Genomic DNA, 16549 nt, shown 5'->3' with positions numbered 1-16549 from the left:
CTGAAGCCAGACTGATGGTCATGAAGACAACCAACAGATTCAGTGTGGAGATTGAGTTGGGAGATGGCCAGTTTCTTCAGGAGCTTGCGCAGGAAGGGAGTTACGGAGATTGGGCGATAGTTAGCCGGGCAGGAGGGGTCAGCATAGGGTTTCTTAAGAAGAGGGTGCACAAGGGAGTGCTTCGGGGGGAAGGGAAGACACCAGTGGCGAAGGAGTGATTGCAGAAATCCGCCAGGGCATGAGCTAGGGAGTCGATGTGATCCTTGATAGTTTTGGAGGAACAGGGGGGGAACCTTTTTCGACGAGAATGTCATAGATCGGACTTGTCTAGAAACCTCATCTGGAGAGAAAAGGGGAAAGGTAGATAGAGAAGGAGGGAGGAGGGTTGGCAGCAGAAGGGCCAGAGGAAGAGCAGGGAATAGCAGGAGGGGGGTGAGAGGAGGAGAGTGAGGACAGGATGTCCTGAGTTTTAGAAAGGAAGTGAGAGGCCAATGCCGTGCAGAGGGCCTGGGAAGGGACAAGAGAGGTAGGGACTGCGGCAGGATTGGCCAGTTCCTTGCAGATTTTAAAGAGTTCAGCCGAGTTGTTAGATGCCACAGAGACGCGGGTTTGGATATGAGCTCTCTTCTTGGTGAGGACGGAGAGCCGGTATTGCCTTTGTAGCAGGCGGCAGGCCAGTTTGTCAGAGGATGAACTTGAAGCACACCATTTCCTCTCTGCAACCCTGCACTTACGTTTTAGGCTGACGAGGTCTGAATCGTACCAGGAGTTGCACTTGGCTTTGTACTTTAGGCGGATTCTCATGACAGGGGCAAGGATGTCAAGAGTATCAGATATAGCAGAGTGGAGAGTGGAGAGGGCTGTGTCAGGGTGAGAATCAGCCAGGGGGGGGAGGAGGAGGTGAGAAGGTGGCAGTGAAAGCCTCAACTGACATGCGCTTCATGGGTCGGGTGAACGAGAAGGTGGGTGGCAGTGACAGAGGTGGCTTGGCCTGCGGGTTAGGGATGGTGAGGTGGGAGGAAAGGAAAAAGTGGTCACTCCAGGAGAGAGGAGTGGAGAGAAGGATAGAGAGGGGGGAAGTTCTGAAGAGATCAGAAGATCGAGAGTGTGCCCTGCAGAGTGAGTCGGGCCAGAGGGGAGAATAGTGAGAGAGAGGGAGTCGCAGAGGTCGCGAAAGAGTTCAGAGGGGGGACAGGATGCATCCAGGTGGATGTTGAAGTCTCCGAGGAGGAGGAGATGAGTGGTTGAGGCCAGGAGTGAGGAGGAGAGGTCCGCCCACTCAGAGAGGAAGGAAGAAACCTGACCAGGTGGCCGATAGATAGTAGCCACAGTGAGGGAATGGCTAGGCGAGAGAGAGAGCCTGCAGACGAGGCATTCAAAAGAGGAGTAGGCCTGCGTAGGAATGATAGAGGCAGGAACCCACTAAGGGAAGATAAGGGCTACGCCCCCACCAGAACGGTGGGGCCTGGGCGCAGAGAGAATCTTGTAGCCATCAGGTAGGAGCGTGTAAAAGCTGGTGACAGAGCTGGCCGTAAACCATGTCTCAGTGAGACCGAGGACATCGAGGTCAAGTTCTTCAAGAAGGCGGCAGATGTCAGGAGTGTTTGACAGCGGAGCGAGAGTTAAGAGTGGCAATGTGGAGAAGGTTGCCCTCCTTGAAGGCCTTCCGGGGAGGGGTACAGATCAGAGGTATGCACTGCGGAGGTGTAGAAAGCGCCCAAGAGGGGGCCGAGAGGGAGGAGGTAGGCAAGGTAGCCAAGGAAGGGGGGGAGGGGACAGCAGGAGAAGAAAGGAAGTTGATGAGGCACGGAAAGCGTCCATCAAAGAGATGAAGGTTGGCCTGAGGGCCTTGGACCAAGATGATTCCATTAGAGTAGCCATTAATGATGACCTTAGAGGAAAGGAAGGAGGCCAGGAGGGCATCCCAGCGATACCACCATTGTTGGGAGAAGAGGAGAAAGGCGAGAGAACAGAGACCATATGTGGGTTCCATAGATCTGGAGAAGAAACAACAAAGAGGATGTCGGTGAGAGTTTCCTTGGAGGAGCCACTGATGTAGGTGTCAGCGATAGGGAGGCCTGGGTTGGAGACCAGGATGTCCTTTTTAAACATTTTCCTACCAGACTTAGTGAGGAGAGCAGGATAGTCAATAGTGAAACAGTTTGAAAAGATAAGGGAGACAGAGAGCACCATAGAGTAGGTGGGATTGGAGGGGGTCCAGGAGTAGGCAGACAAGACAGAGAGAGGCAAGTGAGCAGGAGAGTGGCACAGGACGGTACTTGCGCAGCAAGCGCAAGAGAGGCACAGGACAATGTAAGACAGGAAAGAGGACAAACCTAAATTTGAGAATCCTTTAGAGGGAGAAAAGGCCTACGTTTCACAGAGCAACTTTAAATACGGTGACAGTGCATGTTATAACAGGTAGAAAAACCCACCTAAATTTCAGAATCCTAAAGAGGGATAAAAGGCCTAGGTTTCACAGAGCAACTTTAAATACGGTGACAGTGCACAGTTGGAACAGTGAGATCACAGCTGCCTTAGTTTGTCAAACCAGGTGGACACAGTGGACCGGGGGGCCCAGACCAATGAGCAGGGTGGCAACAGGCAACAAGCGTCCCCTGCGGACACCTGCAGACACCTGCAGACACCACAAGGAGCCACCCTTTGCCTAAGGGTTCCTTAGCCGAGGGGACTGCCGGGCAGGGGGGCTGCCCAGGAGGGACAGTAAAAACCAAACAAAGCACCAATAGGAGGGGAGGGGGGGTGGGCGGGCAGGTAGGCGGGAGGGAGGACCAGGAAGTGGCTGCAGGGGCGGAAGGGGGTGGAGAAAACACCACGCTCAGAGCGCGGGCAACAGGCAGTAAATGCAAAAATAAAATAGACCAAACACAACTCACTGGAGGCCCGGGGCCCGTGCTGGGTTGCAAACAGAAGTCTGGGCTAGCGGCGACCGCTCACACCCGCTCAGCACTGCAAAGAAGCGAGCGGGGAGAGCGGCCGCCGACTAGTCCAGAAGGGACAGAGCAGGCTGCCAATCAGAGTGGGGGGGCGGGCAGGTAGGCGTGAGGGAGGGAGGAACAGGAAGTAGCTGCAGGGGGGATGGGGGTGGAGAAAACAACGTGCTCAGAGCGCGGGCAACAGGTAGTAAATGAAAAAATAAAATAGACCAAACACACAACTCACTGGGGGCCCAGGGCCCATGCTGGGTTGCAAACAGAAGTCTGGGCTAGCGGCGACCGCTCACACCCGCTCAGCACTGCAAAGAAGCGAGCGGGGAGAGCGGCCGCCGACTAGTCCAGAAGGGACACAGCAGGCCGCCAATCAGAGTGGGGGGGCGGGCAGGTAGGCGGGAGGGAGGGAGGAACAGGAAGTGGCTGCAGGGGGGAAGGGGGGTGGAGAAAACAACGTGCTCAGAGCGCGGGCAACAGGCAGTAAATGAAAAAATAAAATAGACCAAACACACAACTCACTGGAGGCCCGGGGCCCGTGCTGGGCTGCAAACAGAAGTCTGGGCTAGCGGCGACCGCTCACACCCGCTCAGCACTGCAAAAATAACTAAACCTTTCATTTTCACCCACACCAAATTCTGACTTACACTGCTCGAATTGCTTTAGCTGTCCCCCTCCATACATATCCCGTAACATTCTACATCCCCCCTGATGCCAAGCTTGGAAAGCCGCTGACACGAGACCCGGAGTGAACTGCGGATTGGCGAATAGCGGACTGTAGGGGGAAGGGTGCGTCTTTAAGTGGGCCTGCTGCACAGCCTCATCCCAAGTACGGGCCACCAAGGCCAGGATGTTGCTGAAGTACAATCGCTGCGGCCTGTTCTGCTTCGGCTTCCACAAGACCCCTTCAAGATCCTCCCCCAAAACCGCCCTATCCGTAGTCCTCCAAACTTTCCGCTGATCATCTTTTTGCCAGTCCCCAAGGACCATCAGCTGGGCCGCCCTAAAATACACTCGAAAGTCCAGTAGACCCAGTCCTCCCCGGTCCGTAGGAGTTCTCATCACCTTGGCTGCTACTCTAGGGGACCTATTCGCCCTTATAAATCTACTGGCAGACTTGTTTAAGGGCATGAAAAAAGCTGGGGGTACCTACGCCGGAAGGGAAGAAAAGTAATTGGAAGGAACACCATTTTTAGAGTATTAATACGGCCTAGCCAGGAAACCGCCAACGGACCCCAATCTATCATCTTCCCTTTTAGCTCCTCCAGAAGAGGGGGATAGTTCGCCTGGTACAATTGGTCCAGCTTTGGGGTCAGTTTTATTCCGATATAAGTAACTGAGTGAGTCACGCACCTATAGGGAGAGGAGGCGCGCAAGGATCGCGACTCCGGGGACGGTAGTGTGACATAGAGAATCTCCGTTTTAGAAGGATTTATTTTCAGGCCCGCCACGCTACCAAATTGCGCTAGCTCGACCTCCACAGCCGGGATGGATGTACTCGGGCATGTCAAGGACAGAAGCAAATCATCAGCAAATGCTGTAATCTTATGCTCTTCGCCAGCGAAGGGAAGTCCTGTAATAAGAGGATTGGAGCGCACCGCTTCAAGGAACGGCTCCAAATGAAGGGCGTACAGAATTGGGGAGAGAGGGCACCCCTGTTTGGTGCCCCGTCCCACCTGTACCGGGTCTGAGAGTTGCCCATTAATCGGCAATCTAAGGGTCGGGTTCCTATAGTTGGCTCTAATCCTATCCATAAACTTGGGCCCAAAACCCATCTTGGACATCGTTGCAAAGAGAAAACCCCACTCCACTCGATCAAACGCCTTCTCAGCGTCGATTGCCATCAGTAGAGCGGGGATCTCCCGCTTGTGGGCCTTTTCTATTAAGTGAGCCAACCTCCTAACATTATCGATGGTCTGCCTTCCCCTTACAAACCCTGATTGGTCCAGGTGAATCAGAGCAGGGACCAGGCGATCTAACCTATTGGCCAGGATCTTAGAGTATATTTTCAGGTCCACATTAATTAGCGCATTAGGGCGATAGGAGGCGCACTCCGATGGATCCTTACCTTTTTTGGGGACTAGCACTACTTTAGCCTCCTCCATAGTCCTTGTGATTGCACTATCCTGACCTATCTGGTTGAAGAGAGTGGCTAGAATAGGAGCCAGAGAATTCATATGGCGTTTATAAAACTCTGCTACGTACCCATCCGGACCCGGCGATTTTAGATTAGGGAGCGCTCTAACTACCCCCCTGACCTCGTCTACTGAGATGGCCGCTTCCAAAGCATCCTTCTCGTCCTGCGAAATACAAGGGAGAGTAACCCTGTCTAAGTAACGAAATTGGAGCGACTGTGCAGGGGAGTCGGACGCGTGCACAAGGCAGAATAAAAACGTGCAAATTTCCCCAAAATGACCTCGCTGTTAGTGCTAGTTGAGCCATCTTCCTTTTTAATTCGTAATATCGTCTTCTCCTTCTGCTCCCTTCTAAGCAACCTCGCAAGCAAACGGTCAGCCTTATTGGCTTTAATATAGAATTTCTGCCTGAGCTGCAATAACCTCCGCTTGGCCGCTCGCGACTGAATTAACTCCAGCTGGGCCCGGACCGCCCCATACTCCCTTTTAGTAGCCTGAGTCTGATGTGTCCCCATTCTTGCTAATATTCCCATAAGAGTCTCTTCTAGATGCACCTCCTCCAATCTTAGCTATCCCTTCTTACCTTAAATCGCTATTATGGCCCCTCTAATGGTTGCCTTGAAAGCGTCCCACCTAACCTGAAGAGGGGTGTCCCCCTCTGGATTTTCAGCAAAAAAATTAAAAAAAAAAAAAATCGCCTCATTTCCTCCTCTAACTCACCACCAGTACTTCATCCTTGAACAGCGCAGCAGGCTAACGCCATTTCCACAGCCCCGAGGGCCTAACTATTGTTGGCAAAGATAACGTCAGGGGAGCATGATTAGACAAAGTAGTAACGCCCAACGAGATATCCGCAGCCCTCCCCAGCAAAGTAATTGACAGCCATACATAATCAATTCTAGAATGGGACCGATGTGCATGGGAATAGAAGGTATACCCCTCTGCCTCCACCGTAGTTCTCGCCAGACATCCACCAAGACCAAATCGTTAAATTTCTTCCTCAAGTCGTGCGAGGGTCCCCCCAGAGAACCCATCCCTCCCGACGATCTATCGGTCACTGGTTCCCAAGCAATGTTAAAGTCACCCGTAAGAATGATGGGTGAATTAGCAAACTTCTCTAACTTCCCCAGTGAGGCTCGCAGGAAACTATCTTGTGCAACATTCGGAGCGTATACCGTTGCTACCGTAATTGGCAACCCCTCCCCCACCAGAGAGACCGCCAACAACCTCCCTTGGTCATCTACCATTTCCCCCGCAACATGCAGATCCAGCCCATCCCTAAGGGCCAACAGGAACCCCGCTCTCTTTTCGGGTTGAGTAGAATGTAATAATATGGAATAGCCCCAAAACCTAACCCTACCCTGATCCGCCGTGCGGATATGAGTCTCTTGGAGCATGATGATGTCTGGTCGTTCGCGCCTAATGTAACGCTCAACTTTCATAGGTTTAATTGGGGAATTAAGACCATTCACATTGAGGGAGAAAATCCTCAGTATCCGTTGACTCGACATAGGTTCCTGATAAACATGGCCAACACTCCCACGCGGCTCGGTTAGCTTCCGCAAGAGCACTGCTGAATCTCACATTCTGGTGGCATTGCAAAGGACTGCTACTAGCTACTGAAGCCCTGGTCTTCCCCCATCGACCCCACCCCCCCCAATCCTCCACCATCCCTCTGATAATGTCAGACGACTGGCCTCGGCCCCCCTCGAATCTGATCCTCGAGAGTCACCCGCCAACTGTTCCAATGCGGGATCACCCAATCCCATTCCAAGGCGTGAGATCCAATCCCCCCCCCATAGCTGAAACCAACAATGCTAACGAAAATGGCCTTAACAAAAACAAACTCTCTGCTTTTATGCCCCCCAGGCAACCAGTGAAAAAACACATCAGACAAGACCCCTGCAGGACCCCACACCTGCGCGGCCCACAACTCTGCAGATGATGATCGTCCACCGCAGGCGGGTCCCCCAGTCGTGATCTGTTACCATTTTTCTTCTTTTTCTTAGGACGGGCAGTGGACCATTCCCACCCTCTGCGGATGGGAGCCTGGGACGAGGAAGGGGCCGGAGAGGGTGGCGCGTCCTCCTGCAGCCCCATCAGGGCAAGACCCTGCTCACAGGTGGTGACCTTCTGCATCTTCGCCTCCCAGTTAAACGCCAAGCCAAAGGGATGGAGCCACCTATATCTGATGCCTTGAGCTCTCAAGAGCCATACGTTGGCGTTCACCGTAAAGCTATCCAGGGCCCCCAGGACATCCCTGGGTCTCGCGCCTGGATCCGCACGCTTAGGGCCTACTCGGTGTATCCTATCAAAGACAAGTTCCTCAGAAACAGTCCCATCCAGGAGGTCCGCGAATATGGCCCTTACATCTTGGGAAAGATCCAGCTTGTGGGCGGCCTCCGGGAGAGATTTAATGTGTATGTTCAAGCGCCTGGACCTGTTTTCCAAGTCCTCCACATGGAGCTCCAAATTATGCATCGCCGTAGCCAATTGTTCCAGGAGGGAGGCCGTCTTCCTTGCATCTTCCGCGAGGTCCTGAAGCGCCCTCTCATTAGTATCCTACTGGAGAATCTCAACAAAATTCACTCCTAATGGCGCAGAATGGGGTCTCCTCTCCTTCGCTCCAATCCTCCAGTCCTCCTCCACAATATGCCAGCTGAGATGGCCTCCCCGGCCCGCGCTCCCGGGATCCTCAACCAGCCGAGGGGGCAGATACCCTGACAAGGCACTGCCCCCCAGCAGCCCCGGGCCCCGATCGCCCCAACGCTAGCCTCCAGGACCAGCCTCCACTGCCCGCCAAAGACGCGGGGCACCAGACTCCGGGACCGCCCCTCCGCACCAGCTGGCTCACCGACCGCAGACCAGGAGCGTAGCACGGGAGAAGGGGGCGCACCGCTCCGCGACCTCCACACGCTACCCTGGGCAAACTCCAAGGCCCGGCCCCGCCAGCAGCTCCTCCTCCACTCCTCGTGGGCAAGGGCCACCACGGCCAAATGCCCAGCAGCCGCGGTCCTCCTCCGCCAACACCCACGGGGCCGTCGGGATCCCGACTCCGCTACGCCGCCGCCACACCCCTGAAGGCTCGCCGCCCAAGGTCACAGCTGTCCCTGAGCCCTAACCCCAAGAATACACCGCCTGGGCAGGGCGAAGTCGGCCTGAACGCACTGGACAAGGGGCTCGGACGGGAGCTCGGTGGACCCGGTGTTCACAGTATCACGGCCATCTTGGAAAACCGTACTTGAGTCAGTGTTTGCCTGAGTCACAGTAATTGTGGTCCTTTGTGTAATCTCTACTACTGCTCAATTGCTCTTGAGATAAGTCTGGCTGCTCCGCTACTGCTACCACTTTAACAGTGTAGTACAGGCTTGTACCAAAGGTGAACTTGTACTACCACTTGTTGTCTTAATTGTGTGTAGTGGTCCCCAAGGGCACTGCACAGGATTCTGCCTAACAGCAATGTAGGCAGAGGGCATGGGGGTCTTTAGTTGGAAATAGCCTGTCGCAAGATGGACACCTGCTAAAAGCTGTAGAAGACAGCATGCACCGGGGAGGAGTGGGACGCCTGAGGACAGAGTACCTGAATGATAAAAAGACAAAAAAAGACAAAAGAGAAGAAGTATCCGCGCGTGGAATTACATGACTGAAGCCAAACCCAGGAGCGCTGGTGAATTCGGCCTGTTCCCGTTGACGCGGAAAAGGGGACTGAGGTGTGGCACCGGAGGGCGGAGTCAGAGCAGCGTATGCTCCCAGGGCAGGACCCCCACGTGCCTCTAAATTTAAAGGGGAAGGTGTTTTTTTCTGGTGAAAAAGGTTCCGTCTCTCGTCCCTTGGAATGGACGCTCATGTCGTATAGAGGGATGGGATGTAAGAGTAATTAAGAGTAAACTGTTTAGGAGAAAAAAAGACCAAAAAATTATGCTTCAACATTTCGGCCTATGGATGATGGCGAAAGAATCTTGAAACCCAGACGGACTATTTGAAAGACACGGCTGGCTGTCCTGTCGCCTAAATCCTGAGGATAGGTATTCATTAGATTACCTGGTTGGAAACTATGAAGTACAAGAAGCCATGGACTCCTTAACCAGAGAAAGCGCCAGGGCCCGAAGGGTTCGCACCTAAACTCTATAAATTGTTCAAACCTCAATTAAAAGAACCCCTAGACAGATTACTCAACTCCATCCATGATTCAGGCCATATTTCTCCTACAATGCGAGAATCACATCCCTCCTGCTGAAACCAGGGAAAGAGAGGGGTAACAGATGCAATCAATTGATTTGCTTAAATATTGACGCCAAAATTCGGACAGGCCAGCTGATGAAGATCCTACTCCTTATTAGCAACAGATTAATTGGGTTTTAACGCACACAGACATAACCATGACAAAATATGTTGAGCAATTTGCACCCTGCACACTAATAAAGACTTCAATAGGGTTGATTACATATAAGGGAGGCGTTTGTCGCCCACGCAATAGGGGGTGCCCCCCCTTTCCCCTTATTTTCATATTATCTATGGAACCCCTAGCCTGCGGAATTAGGAGCAATGTAAATATCCAAACCCTCCAAGTAAATCAAAAGGTTCATAAGAACGTTCTTTATGCAGACAAAACCCTCCTATTGCTGACAACACCTTCCAGAGGTGGTCCAAGATTGAAACTATTCTCGGGCTTCAGTAGGCTTCAATATTAGAGAACAAATGTACACAATCCAGGCCCTATTCAGTTTAATTGGTCGATGTTCGGGGAGTTTTCCTAAAGTTCTCCCGGTAGTAAGACTTTAGTGAGCTATCCCAGTGGTTTGTAGATCTCCAACTCTTAGTATCAGTCTGTACTAACTCAGGACCTTGGCAGAACAGTCAGGCTTATCTTAAGAGGAAGATGCGAGTTGTAAGTAAGTACACTGAACCTTAGCTACCCATGCCCTTCAAAGAAACTCTTACACTTATGATTTATATAATATTATATATACACCAGAATCACTTTAAATATTTTAGACGTTTACACTACACACTTCAAAATACTTGAGAATACACTTTAAAGGGCACTTTCACTTTTGTGTTTGTTTGCGGTTACATGTGTAGCAACGTAAGAAAGGGAATAGACAATGGTATCGTATTATCTGTTATTACGCGCACCTGCGGTTTTTAACGGTTCATACTGGAATACATTCACTCAGCAAACACATATAGTAAAGTCACTTAAAGGGAGGAAAACGGTTAGTGTAACATTAGCCTGGTTCAAGGTTCTAGAGAGGGTTTCTTCGCCCAATAAGTCTTAAGACCCAAAACGCAACCGTAACTAAAGGCAGTTCGGAGAGGGCTCAAAGTCTTGACAAGCAGCAGAATACAAAGAGTTCGTGAGGATTTCTTTCATTCTCTAGTGTTATAGAAGAAGCAAGTTAATAAATAACAAGGGAGACTGCTTAAGTACTGAATGAAGGGACACAAACAGCGGCTTGAGTCGGAGGTAAGAGGGTGTGACCCCGGACACCTCTAGGTGCACTCCAACTGTCTGGAGCGACTTCTTGGAATCAAGTAAGCAATACTTAGCAAGCCATGCCCACCTGGTGCCTTCGTGCTTGCCGCTGATTCCCTACTTAAGGAGCCCTCCAGCTTCTTTTCCTTTGCAGATGGAGAGCAGGTGCAAGTGGATCTAGGTCACCTGGCCTAAGCCCCGCCCACCTGGTACCTTCCTGCTTGTTGCTCTTTTTCACCACTTAGCAAGCCCTGCCCACCTGGTGCCTTCCTTCACCATCACTGTCTTGTGGCCAATGCTGGATTTTACTTTTATGGACTTCATTCATTCACGGTGTGTCACTCTTTCTCAACTCTCATGCTGGACTTCCTTTGCATCTTGCACTCATGGTGGCCCTGAATCATGCTGTTCCCATCTTCATCTTGTATCCTGGCTTGCAACATTATGTGTTACTACTGACTTTTGCAATTGTATTCACTCTCCACTCTTGCTTCTCCACTCTTTTTGACTGCTTACTCTCTTTTCCCGCCTCCTTTCCCTTCTCCCTTTTCCTATCTCCTCCCCTTACTTTCTTCTATGCACTTATTCTATCAGAATTGTCCCTGGACCTAATATGATAGCAACCTCGTCTGTTTCCTCCACCCTCCCATTACTGTTTTTTTCCTCCCCACCATCCCTCCAGCACTATCTGAAATGTCGTCAGGCCTAGTATGATAGTCGCTTGTTTTGTTCCTCCCCTCCCTTTCTGCACCCCTCTCTCTCACCTTTTGTCTTTCTCCGGCTCTACCAGGAATGTCGTCAGGCCTAGTACGGTAGTCGCCTCCCCCTCCCTTCCTTATCTATGTCTTAGCTCTTGCACTATCTGAAATGTCCTCAGGCCGAGTACGATAGTTAATTTCACATCTTTCCTGTTCATGGCCTGTAAGAATGTGGTTGTATTTTCCCTTGTTCCCTCCCTTGCCTTGAAGCGCTTTGAAACACATTGTGTATAGGCGTTATATAAATAAACAATCATATCATATAATATACTTTTTTCCGCACAGTACGTTAGGTTAGAAGAAAATGTTTGTGCTGGATGCTCCGCAATGTTGCAGCTCTGGAGCCAACCTCTGGATTTCGTGGTCTGATGACTGAAGGACAATGGACGGGATCTCTCAGCAGCAGTCTCGAGGGAGGACCTGGGGCATGACTTTTACCAACTCTACGGTTTTGGCGCCTTTTCTGCAGTACTAACAAAGGACACGGATTGACCAGTCAAACGTCTTCGCTTCCTGCTGCCCCACACTCCGACAAGGGTGTCTGGGCGAGTTGGATCGGATCTCTGGGGTGTCCTGACTGTTTCAGCAAAGATTTAGACAGATTCAGCCTTTCTACGACGATGCACTCGAAATGGGCAGCAGGTCTCCTGGTACTGGGATTCCGCAGCTCTAGAAACTCTTAGGTCCTCGGCATATGGCTCAATTCAAAGTGTGTCTTGGGACTGGTTGTTCCCACTAGCCAAAGAGAAGTAGCTGTCTTCTCCGGAGCTCCCCTGTCACACAGAAAACAGGGTCAGGACAGCAGTGGTCGCTTCACAGTATTGCAAAGAGTCTGCCGGCGTCTCTGGTTTTCTTCTTCGGTTACTTCAGATATCAGTGATTGATTTCCTTTTCACTCAGAAGCCTCACCTTTTTAACAGTTCCAGCACACACTCCCATGCAATCTCTCTCAGCATTTTACAGAAAGGGGAGTTTGGCTGTCCAATCAGGACAGCGAGACCCCCTACGGAAGCTGGTCCTATTCAGACACTGCGGCAGACAACAGACAGGGAGATGGAAGACTCTTCCACCACTTCCTGACTGCCCAGACACTCTGGAGCCTAGGCGGGGATATCGACTGGTTACCGCCAAAGGCAAAACACAAACAGGCCTCCCCGTCCAAGAATGGCAGATGAAGAGCTAACAAAGAATAACCATGCTAGTTATGGCGGAAAAAGAATGGAGGCCCCAAGTTGGTACTTGGTTCCAATGTGTACTACCGAGGCTATGGACATAGCCTGCAATATAAGAACTACACAATAGTTGGTAGAACACGTCCACTGCCACCAGCCATAACTAGGAGATTGTCTATGTCTTCAGTTATTTGAGGATATAGAAATGGGAATCTTAAAGGAGGACCCTAAGCATCCCCTGCAACACTGCCTATAAGGAGCTGTGTGCTGCAGTAGTAGAAACACAGATGCCGTTAAGAGCTATGGAGCAGACTCCATGGTGCAGGTAGAATACAAAGAATAGAGTTCCAAAAGACAGAGCCCATAAGAAAGAATGAGTGGAAAAAGGCTCCCCTCATTCAGGATTGAAAGAGAAAGGGCCAGAAGTCCAGCATAAATTTCTGGGGGTCTCGCAGGAGAAGGGACGAAGGATAAGAATGATAAATCTCCCTAACAGTCGAGTTCATCCATTCAATATTTGGGATACGTTTAACAGTGAAGACCAGTGATTTTTTTTCAGGCCCATATTTTCCACCAATGATTCAGAAACTTGCACAGGATTTGCTTAGATGGGCAAAGTTACAGGTTTCATAGTGGGGTAAAGTAAATGCTGTTTAAATAAATACTATCCTCTAGACCCAGTGCTTGATTTGTTTGTGTGGGAGCAGGGAGGTTGGCCAGGGCTCAAGCTCAGCCCATGTGTTTATTTTTGCGCCCAGTGCTTATTGTCTCAGACGCAGTACGATTATGCTGTGGTGTTTGGAACTTCATATTTTATCCTTCAGTCAGTAGTAGCCAGGGGTGTTGCTAGGTCTGGAAAAGATCTGGGGCTGTGCTAATGTCGGGACTGTCTGGATGAGACAACATTGAAAATACATTATTGTTTCAGGGCCCAAATTATATACAACTGTATTGTAGAAATGAGATAGAATTGGGCATGTTGCTTTTCAAAAATAGGAATTTAAAAGATGTATTTTGAAGAGTTTACAGTCATCTGATGAAATCACAGTACACGAACATATAGTGATGTTTCATATATGTTATTGGACAACACAATTGCAGTTTCACTGATAGCTTTGGTGCTTAGGAGTGAAGTTAAATGTGAATACATAACATTAAAAATCATAAATATTTGTGCACCAGCACTATAAATTGATCACAACCATATAGTTGGAAATACATGAGATTCTTAAGACTAGGAGTAGAGCGCATGGCTCTTGGAACCTTTTCTTGATAAATAATATTACATTTCCTGGCTTGGACTTACGTCAAACTAGGAATTCTCTCTGCCATTCCTGCAATGCCAGCAACAAGATTACTATGAGAGATCATCACTCCTTTCGGTATTCCTGTTGATCCACTTGTGTACATGATCACTGCAAGATCGCAGGGTCTAGGAGGAGTCGGTTTAATGTCTACACAAATGGGGATTAAAGAAATTAATAAGAGGGTTACATTTTTCACTTTAAAAAAGGACAATGAACTTAATCTGCAAATATTGGCTTGCCAGTTAAAAAGCCTTATAACACATTTATTTCTTAAAATATTTTGGAACAGAAATTTCCATACAAGTTAAGCTAATAGTAAGCACAATCATGGAAACCCCAAATAAGAACATGGCAGTATGATTAAAGAAAAAGATCACCAAACGGAAAGCAGGTTACATGCACGTCATGATTCAACACAAACCTGTCAGAACATGCGTTAGGTTTGATTAATTACATGGTTTTACTTGGGGTCAACGTTCAGAGCTGCTGCTCTGTTCATATTGACTACTGTTTTATGCTCTATTGAATGATATGCCTACATTTATGTTCTTATCCTTGAAGCTAAGTAACTATTCAAACTACAGGTTCCAGGTCTCTCGGACTAATGTTGCAGGTCCCCGATGCCCTTCCTTCCTGCTTTCACATCATAGATTAAAAGGCTTGCACCAGCGCAACGTGCCACGCAAGCCTATTTCTGTGCATGTTTGTTGTGGGTTTCTGTGGCACTTTGATGTAGTTTCCTACTTGCCGTTGTGGCGCGTTTAGAAATCAAGGCGAGTTTGCGTCTTGAACGACAGTCCCTTGTAATCCACCAGTTTGCTCCCTTAGTATTTTAGATGGGCATCATTTCCTTTTTTGGTACATATCGACTCAGCACTATGATCTTGTTTCGAAGTATTAAAGATAATATTGAAGTGATTTGACTTTACCGATGGCAGCAGCGATCATGTGCTTCATTAAGCTGGAGACTCCTATCTAACCAAACAGAGCATGCAAACCAGGGCTACCAGACCTCATTGGATATTGGATTTTATTTCAATACAACGTTATACAGCTCCCTAATGTGGCCTCAACTCGCACCTCTCGGGGGACATAATCTTAAGTAATCCAACCATTTTGCATCCCCTTGCTCTTCTTATCCAACCCTGAAATGCTGAGCACTACTAAATGTCGTTAAAGTCCACGACTTTATTTTATAGCATATGTTGACTTTTTAGTGGTCTCAGAAACATGGCTGAAAGACTATTCTGGCCCTTCTTGACAATTATTGGATTTAGGCCACTCGTAGAAACTCTGGGAAAGGAGGAGCAATGGCAATCATTTCAAACAATATATGCCCTATTCTGTCCCATGCCAGGAGATTAGTGGCTATGAATTACTTACGGTAACAGGAGAAGGTAAAATGAGTTTCATTAGAACTTTTTTTGTCATAGTGCTCCATTGCCCAACATCTTGTAAATCCATTTTCTCCCAGCTTCTCGTGAAAATGGTCCTATTATTTATGAAACCCAACTTCTTTGTGCTCGATTAAGAGATTTCAATTAGGATTTCAATGAAAGATTCTCATGCGTTGGGATTTATTTAATACAGAGTTAGATTTTCTTTTGAGGCGCATCCCGCCAACTCAATTGCTGCTGCACATTAAATCGGGTCCTATCATGGAATATATCAGGCCCTCCTTTCCACTTGTTATTCTGGTAGATTGGTCCGAGCATATGGCCATTCTTTTTGAATTACCACAAATATCAGAATTTAGCTGTAACTGACTCTAAACGGGCCATAATCTTTTGTGAAAAACAAGCTCACTGCTTTCTCTCACAAAGCCTTTTGTTCTACGGCAAATCATTTAGACAAGAGTCTCGAGCTCTGATTCTTTAATGATCCATTTTAATACTCCGGTTAGGGAGAATATCGATTCTGTGGCCCATTTAAAGACCAAATTGGTTAAAGCCAAACATTTTGGGAAAAGATTTTAAGAGGTTTGGAGCACAGATTGAGTAGGGATCCCAATCGTCTCCTCGATTAGATCCTTAGGCAAACTAGAACGTCATAAATTAGCCATTATCGAGGCTAACATACATTTCTACACTAATGCTAGAGATACTGCACCTTATTCTGTGACAAACCTGAAGGTGTCTCACCCACTAGTCCTTGGGGATCTGTCATCCAGGTGGCCAGGACAAGGCCATAGCTTTTGGATCCAGTTTCTGGGCATGGAACAGTGCGGGAAGATCACCAAGAAAAGGATGAACACCATACTTTTCGAACTAGCAGGATATTAAACAGCAGATCCGTGCTGCTTGTCGTTACACAATTTCTTTCAAGTGTAAACGCACTTCACTTACTGTGAACATGACGATGGTTAATACCATTATTTATGAACAAGCAGGATATTAAACAGTGAATCTGAGCTGACTAACCTTACACAATTTCTTTCAAGTGTAAGTGTTCTTCACTTACTGTGAACATGACAAAGGGTTAACACCATAACACTTTAAGACTTGGTATGTTGAACAGCCGATCTGCGCTGCCTGACTTCCCAATACTTCTTGTCCGGACCTAGGGATCCCGGCATCCTCATGAAATTCATATGAATCGGTTACAAGTGTACTGATTTTAGTGCAACCTAGCACGTTTAATGTGTGCCGTCTGAGGAAATTCCATTAGTTGGAAAGCCCAATTTTTACAAATGATGCATTTTATTTGTGGCATCTTGGATACCAATACACTTCCTACAAACTGCTAATTGGCGT

General features: G+C 48.8%; 1 protein-coding gene across 7 annotated transcripts in view; it reads right to left on the bottom strand.

The window, feature by feature from the left end:
- ACSL3 (acyl-CoA synthetase long chain family member 3) overlaps window positions 1–16549 on the bottom strand; it is a 3215977-nt gene that overhangs the window by 1924783 nt on the left and 1274645 nt on the right. For all 7 annotated transcript variants that reach the window (XR_011276042.1, XM_069618147.1, XM_069618145.1 and 4 more), the window contains exon 6: window positions 13796–13943. Coding sequence is in view for 6 of the 7 variants with exons in the window: in XM_069618147.1 (XP_069474248.1) it covers window positions 13796–13943 (148 nt within the window). In the remaining variant the exon portion in view is untranslated. The remainder of the gene's footprint in view (window positions 1–13795; window positions 13944–16549) is intronic.

Source organism: Ambystoma mexicanum, chromosome 10 (assembly GCF_040938575.1).
Source record: "Ambystoma mexicanum isolate Mex_15411 chromosome 10, UKY_AmexF1_1, whole genome shotgun sequence".
Classification (NCBI taxonomy): Eukaryota; Metazoa; Chordata; class Amphibia; order Caudata; family Ambystomatidae; genus Ambystoma; species Ambystoma mexicanum.
Note: the sequence above shows the minus strand (reverse complement) of the source record. Positions and strands in the feature narration are given on the sequence as shown.